The sequence below is a fragment of the Arabidopsis lyrata genome (assembly GCF_000004255.2).
Source record: "Arabidopsis lyrata subsp. lyrata unplaced genomic scaffold ARALYscaffold_446, whole genome shotgun sequence".
Lineage (NCBI taxonomy): Eukaryota > Viridiplantae > Streptophyta > Magnoliopsida > Brassicales > Brassicaceae > Arabidopsis > Arabidopsis lyrata.
Window position 1 is genome coordinate 1 of NW_003302251.1, and position 7,466 is coordinate 7,466.

Here is a 7,466-nt window from a genome sequence, read left to right on the forward strand (position 1 = left end):
CAGCATATAGGTGTTTCTTCAGTGATCACAAAGCTATAATAAGGAAAACCGTGGATGGGATACCAGAACATATGAGTCTTGAAATTGCTTCTGAATGCCGGTGTTAAATATATATGTCTATTGACCTAATTAAAACGAAATATGTAATGCGAAAAAACCCACATCACGACACTAAATAATTAAAATCCACATCACAATGTCACATCTTTGTCTTCCACATAACAGTCATAAACAAAGCATTCAGACAAGTACTTCCAAAGAAGCAGCCAAAAATATGAATATTGTTCATCCAAATTGCATTCAGGCAAATAAAGATTAGTATACCTCAAACATTGCATCAGCTTTTAGCAGATCTTGATAAACCGCAGTTACGTTCTTCATTCTATCCCTTTAATATGGGCCACCGACCGGTTTATGGGCTTTGAACTGTTTTTTTTTCTTTGTATACAACTAAGAAAAGCGAGGGAGATGAGATGAGGATTTGAGAGGTTTAGGGCTTGGCTAGAAGATATGGATGTGGTGGCGATAAGTGAATTCGGGAGGCTTGAAATTGCAAGATCATCGACGTCAAGGCTAAGAATGAAAAAGTTAAGGGCTTGGCTTAAGAAAAATCACCAACTGGCCTATGTAACATTCTTGATTTTGATCTCTTAATTAGAGGTTCTCAAGGATCAGGGATAGTTTTTTTTTTTTTTTCATTGATTTTGATTTTACCGTTGTCGTTTTGTAGGGTTTTGATTTTGGATGCTCTTCCTCGGAATTTAAAATAGTTAGGCCTCGTTTGCGCGATGATTATGATCATCTCACCCTTTATGCTAGGCTTGGTCTCTACTGCTACAATTTTCACAAGGTAACTCTCAATGATAATATTCTCTTTATTTATTTATATGTCTTGTAATCTCCTCCTTGTTTCTCATCATATGACCTTCCTTGGTTATAAAAGAACCCTGCCTTGATTCTCTCTGTTCATATTTTGGTTGTCAGGGGACAAGCTTAAAGTTTGTACGCTGGGAAAAGTATAACACTCTGTTCACTTGTGACTTGGACTACTACATCACTTTGGAGGCAATGGATCCGGCCTCCAACTGTGTCTTCTCTTTCAAATTTTGTTCAGCGATGCTGGATGTACAGACGACGACACCTATGTTGTAGATACCTGGAGGATCTTTGCCTGCAGACCCACATGTACGTACGTTACATTTTCTTCTTTACCACTGTCTTTTCTTTAGAGATCAATCACTAGAGAGGACTAACTGATTATAGAGATCATCACTTTTTAAAGGCAACAAGCCTGTGGATGATTATTGGGACCGGGATGAAGAAATAGTTCCCTTCTACACAGGTGAAATGCCCAAATGGTTGTCTGATGAGGCCTTGACCAGTGACAATAAAAAGTATTACGTGGTAAGATGTCCAGAGTGGAGTTTAATCTTCTTTTAGTTTGAGTAGCACTGAAATTTGTAACCAACGTAGTAGGTAATAAATGCATTTTTGTTTCTGCATCATCACCACAGGTGCAAGAATCAGAGCTGCATGAGAATGAATGGCTGCATCTATTCATCGAGATCGCATTCTACTCCAAAGCCAAAACAAATCCTGTATGTCCTTGAATTTGCTAGAAAAATAAAGCTTTTTTCTATTTCTTTTCTACGTGTTGTCTTCTCTCCTTCCTCTTACGCTTGCCAATGTGACTCCAGGAATTGGTGGAGATCAACAAGGTAGTTGTAGAAACTAAAGAAGATTACATAAGTGAGGCGCGTGAGAAGCTCCACGCAGAGAATGCAATATTCTACATCAGTTACAAGTATACAGGTGTTTCGTCAAGTGGTCTCGCTGGTGATCACAAAGCTATCATAAGGAAAACCATGGATGGGATAACAGAACATATGAGTCTTGAAGTTGCTTCTGAACACGGGTGATCACAAAGCGATTGTAAGTAAAGAACAAGAATCATATGTTTGTGATTGGCTTTGTGTTAATGTTTACAACTCCAGGGACCAGAACGAGTGGGATCTATATGTATATTGTGGGCTATTTGTTTGCAATGGCATACTAGTAATTTGTATGATAACCAATAACAAAAGTTGTACCAAACCATGGAGGTGAGTTGTCTATTGACCTAATATATCTTAACATAGTATTGGAGTGAGCGGTTGGGCTTGATATGATCAGTATGGGGAAAGGCATTAGGCATATCATGGTTAAATGGTGAAGAGATTGGAAGATATTGGCCCATGGTTGAATCATTTTGCTTAATTCTCCAGAAGCTAAGGCTCTTTGGAATCCTTTTCTCTCTTATAAGCTCAAATCATCAATCAACACATGGTTTCAAGTTACTTTCCCGCTTTTCGCAGAACTTGATAAACCGTAGCAGTTAAGTTCTTTGTCAACATAACCTGCAAGGGAAAGTAACTTTAAAGCATTATGCACTAGCACTGCAAGCTTCTCAGAAATGAAAGATGAGATTGTGTCAAATCTGACACATGTCAAATCTGACACAGCAAGTACCACATTGTCAACGTACGTACCAGTAGCCTGACCAGGACATTGCACTGAGTAACCGACGATTGACCAATTCTGGCAGTTACGTGCCTGTTTGTATCTCCCTAGCTAACCGTCATCATAGTATTCAGTCAAATGATCCTTATGAAGCCTAGCCTCTGGTACTTCAATTGCTCGTCTTGCTATTTTTGAGGTCGACCAGTTTTAATACAAGTAGCTGTCAGTAGCCATATAAGCACTGTACCACAAGAACACTGCAATGGAAAAATGTTACTTTAGAATCCAAATAAATGTGGAGGATACTTAGTAAATTATTGTGGTAGCTCCATCGAGTGTTTTTAGGGTCACAACCAGTTACTATTCTCCATTCATGGCTTCCTATTGCGGGATAGCAAACTTTCAGTGGCATTTCTCCAACCAACTCTTCCAAGCGAGATTCTATGAGATCGATAATTTCAGGAGTAGCCAAGGAAGACAACATGGCTATACAATTACCAAAGGCAAACTAAGAGGAATCCATTCTTGTAGGGCTAACATTGCCAACAAAAAGCCCTCCGTGAGGCGACATATAGTCGAAAATCGAATAGAATCGGGGATTACGCTGAACTTGTTGACAGCACTGTGAGATTATTCCTCTGTCTTATATTGATAAATGTCATTATGTTGCTTCAAGTCTAGCCAAAAGTAGCTCCTCAATGCATGAAGTTGCTTAATTATCTGTTCCACCATTTTTGTACCTTCTCCATCTTCTTTAAGCAGTAGTAGCACGGCACACCTTAAGGCCATAAAGAAAAGGGCTTGAATCTCTATTAGATAGCCATAAACTCCCTAAAACACAGATTAAAAAAAAAAAACGGAAAATTGATGAACAGCTAGCTCACACTGTACTCGTACAAAGAATCTCTAGGAATAATTCGTCAAAAAAAAACTTTGCTCACCGTACTATGATCAATCAAACAACAACCATCATCGCATAAAAGAGTATGTAAGATATCAAATCCCTCAGACAGGCACATGCTTAGTATGAGCTGTATACTCTTCTCGCATTCAATTGATTTTGTGTAGGCTCTCAACAGTGTACTCCACCAGTCTCCAGAATCAACTGACGCTACTCTTCCAATCGCACTCTTGCAAAAATCAGCTCTCAGTTTTCTAACAGGATCATGGGAAACTTTGAAGCTAGTAGGCATAACTCCCTCGCCAAGCTGGAATCTATCAATCTTTTTCTCTGCCAGATATCGAAAATCTTCTAAATATATAGTTGATGTGAGTTCAAATTATTTGCTGCGATTTCAGATTATTTTCTTGCGTTGATGAACAATGAGGATTCGATAACTCACTAAAATGAAACAAATTATAAATTGAAACCGAGATATCTACATACCTGTTTTTCATCATCACCTTCGTGACATGGATTCTAGAAGATTTACAATGAGATATAATAATCAGTATTCACTACAAGAATTAGGGGTGTCAAAATGGGTAACCCGACCCGACCCGACCCAAACCCATATGGGTTCGAGTGTTTAATGGACGAGTTTGACCCGACCCATATATTTATATGGGTTGAATTTACATACTCAAACCCATTATTGTAGAAATCCATTAGCTTAATGGATTATATGGGTACCCATATATATGTATAATAAAATATATAAATAACAAAAATTCAAAAAAATAACATAAAATTGTAAAACAACAAAAGTTTTTAAATAATAAATTAAAAAAATCTAGATATTAAAACACGGGAATTTCGTAGCCATATATGTGGCTATTTCATTGCAAATTTGTAGCTACATAGCTATGACGGAATCTGTTGCTGTTCTGTAGCCAAATAGCTACGCTTTAGATAGGGTCTGTCCGTCGCGAAAATTTTCCACATGTAGCTAAGACTAGCGACGACAACTTTGTTGCTAGCTGGCGACGATAGCGATAGCGATGATATTTCTCTCGCTAATGAAAATAAATTATGCGTGCGAAACTTTTGAGAGATATTTCAGTGACCGCCTAAACTTTTGATTCCAATTATTTTATTTCCTTCTTCGTTCTTATATCTCTACTTCTCTTCCATTAGATACCCAAACCCTAAATCTTCTATACCCATCTCCGTCGCACCATTTCTCTCTCGCTCGCTCTCGTTCTCTTCGTCTCATTTCTCAAACTCTCCTTGGATTTGCTCCGTTCCCTGGTCTCGAGCCGCCTCTGCTTCAAGTTCGTTTCTTCAAGCAGATCTCTCGTTTGCATTTATTTGTGGAATCACACTCTTTTGTTTTGAGAATTTGATGGTCATTAGACTGAAATTGTTGTTGTATGTAGATTCGATTTAGGATTTGTGGTTGTTTGAGTATGGTCGGTGTTAATTTTGTTCTTATAGCTTCGTCTCTGTCAATTTTGAGTTCTGTCTCTGTTGATTTTGTCCTTATAGCTTCATTTCTTATACTTTGTGGTCATTTGAGCTTGGTCGGTGTTAATTTTGTTCTTATAGTTTCATCTCTAACAATTTTGAGTTTAGTCTCTGTTAATTTTGTTGTTATAGCTTCATCTCTTATAGGATTTGTGGTTATTTGAGTTTGATATGTGTTAATTTATTAGCTAAGTCTCTTTTGATTTTGTTTTGTTCTTATAGTTATGGTTTGGTCCTCTTTATATATGTCTAATGTTTGTTCTGTTTCTTTAAAGATATGATGACAACACGTAGTGGTGGATTTCCTACAAGAGGTTTGGATAGACGAGGCTAGTTTCTTTGAGGCTGGTGCATCATAGGTTCCACAATGTCCACTCCCCCTCCAAAGAAACTCTAGTTGATCAACGCAGCCATTTGATTTTCTAGAGTTTTGGTAACCTATATTTAGTGGTTAACCTATATTTAGATATAAATTTGTATACTTGTATGTATACTTTGGTAACCTATATGTATACTTGTAAATTTAGTGGTTAACCTATATTTAGATATAAACCTAGATATAAATTTGATTTTCTAGAGTTTTGGTAACCTATATTTAGTGGCTGTTTTGGTAACCTATATGGGTTTTGGTAACCTATATGTTTCAGAGTAAGGCTGTAAGGGTCTAAGTAAACTGAATAGTTTCTGTTCTTCTACTCTTATTTTCGTCATACCATTTGCTTTGTAGTGGAAACTCTCTGATGAAAAACTGTGTTTTTGTGTAAACAGTCGTGCACAAAAGTGGCAGTTGACTTTGTGTCACCAGAGAACATCGGTGAGTGTTTGCGTCTGACCGAGGAGTTTCGCCAACTTCCCAAGAACCACGGAAGCAGAGAGGACAAACTTGAGGTTGCTCCTTATTGTCTTTTCCGAATTATATTTATATGCTCTCTAGGTTAGCCAATGTTGGTTACTTGGTTTACGTGGAAAATATGGATAATAATCTCCTAAATATTCGAGTCAATTTTATAAGAGTTTGCTTAACAGCTTTGAGTTTTGTTTAACAGCTTCTGATACATTTTATGAGAGTTTGCTTAACAGCTTTGATAATCATTTTCCTTACATTAAACGAATCAATTTTTGAAATATTCTTGATTAAGTTTGTTATGCAGGTTACGTGTGTTACATAGAGATTATAAAATGTTAATTTGTTATTACATGTCTTGTACTTTCTTGGTTTCATAGTGCTGTTCTTTTCTTTTTATATGCATTCACTTGCCTGACTGTTTTAGGATTTTCATGTAATAGATAAAGAAGATGATGATCTACGCTTTGAAGAAAGCATTTGAAGAACTAGAAACAGTATCAGAAGAGACTCATATGCCGCCTCTGCCGGATTCGGCTCAGGCGCCGGAAGTTGTACATGCGGAGCCGCCTGACGAAATCCCCAAATCTCCGCCTTCACTAGAGCTAGTATCAGAAGAGACTCATATGCCGCCTCTGCCGGATTCGTCTCAGGCGCCGGAAGCTGTACATGCGGAGCCGCCTGGCGAAATCCCCAAATCTCTGCCTTCACTAGAGCTGCATGTCATATCCGGTCAGTTTTAGATAGTTTCCGAAAGCTATTCTCCTATGTTTTACTTTATTTTTGAGGTCTTTGGTAGTTTCGTAGAATTCTTCTACCATTTGAAGATTTTCTGTTGTGAAATTCGATTCCAGATCAAATGGAGAGTCCCTTTGAAGACGACGATGTTCCATGCAATCTCCCACAGCGCCTGTTCAGTGAGGGAAGTTGCCCTGATGGTCTGAGGCTTAACATATTTTCGAAAGCAACTGTCATTGGAAAATTAGCAGAGGTTTTGAAAGGGACTCAGACTTTGAAAAAGTTATTAGAATCCCAGTTTGGGAAGCTATTTACACTTCCAACTCAATGGTGCGTCAACTCTACGAAGCTAATCCATGCACTCTTTTGTCGCCAACTTCTAACCAGAAAAAGGTACGAGATGTGGATGCTCTTCGGTGGAAAGCCTCTCAGATTCTCTCTTCGGGAATTGCACAGTATTTCGGGTTTGTGCTGTGGGCCATTCTCATCTCCTGATCTTATGACCGCCTGCAAGGACCTAGGAACATCACAGTGGGACTTACTGTTTGGAGTAGGCGAGAGTAAAACGGTGCATGTATCAGACATCCTTGAAATGTTGACAAACCCGGAGCTCGACGAATGGAAAAAATTACCTTTGGCTCTTTTAGTTCTGATCGACGGCGTGGTTATGTGCAACAACAGAGAGCTAAAGATCACTGCGGCTTACGTTAATATGACTCATAATGTCAAAGGTTTCCTTGAATATCCATGGGGAAGAAAGAGTTTAATTCAAACTTTCAGGGACTTTGGCCCTCCTCTCATAGACCGTAAATTGCCTCACAAGGCTAATGCTGTTGCTAGGTATTTGCAACGGAGTAACAATAATTTCTTCGGTTTCCCCCTCCCTTTGCAGTTTCTAGCCTTTGAAGCCATACCACCCCTTCAATCATATATTCCCTGTAGACACTTGACTACATATCTTGAAAATCTTGACAGTAT

The 7,466-nt window shown here is 38.4% G+C and overlaps 1 protein-coding gene and 2 pseudogenes across 1 annotated transcript; 2 read left to right on the forward strand and 1 right to left on the reverse strand.

Annotated features, from left to right (window-relative positions):
- Positions 1 to 26: 26 nt before the first annotated feature.
- LOC9298553 lies at positions 27 to 2,133 on the forward strand (annotated as a pseudogene).
- On the reverse strand, positions 2,035 to 3,779 carry LOC9298549 (annotated as a pseudogene).
- Positions 3,780 to 4,247: 468 nt separating this feature from the next.
- Positions 4,248 to 7,426, forward strand: LOC9298551 (the record flags this gene model as incomplete). Its single annotated transcript, XM_002862427.2, has 3 exons — positions 4,248 to 5,794; positions 6,194 to 6,482; positions 6,605 to 7,426. Coding segments are annotated over exons 2-3 (1,102 nt in total), but the record flags the coding sequence as incomplete, so codon positions are not given.
- Positions 7,427 to 7,466: the final 40 nt, after the last annotated feature.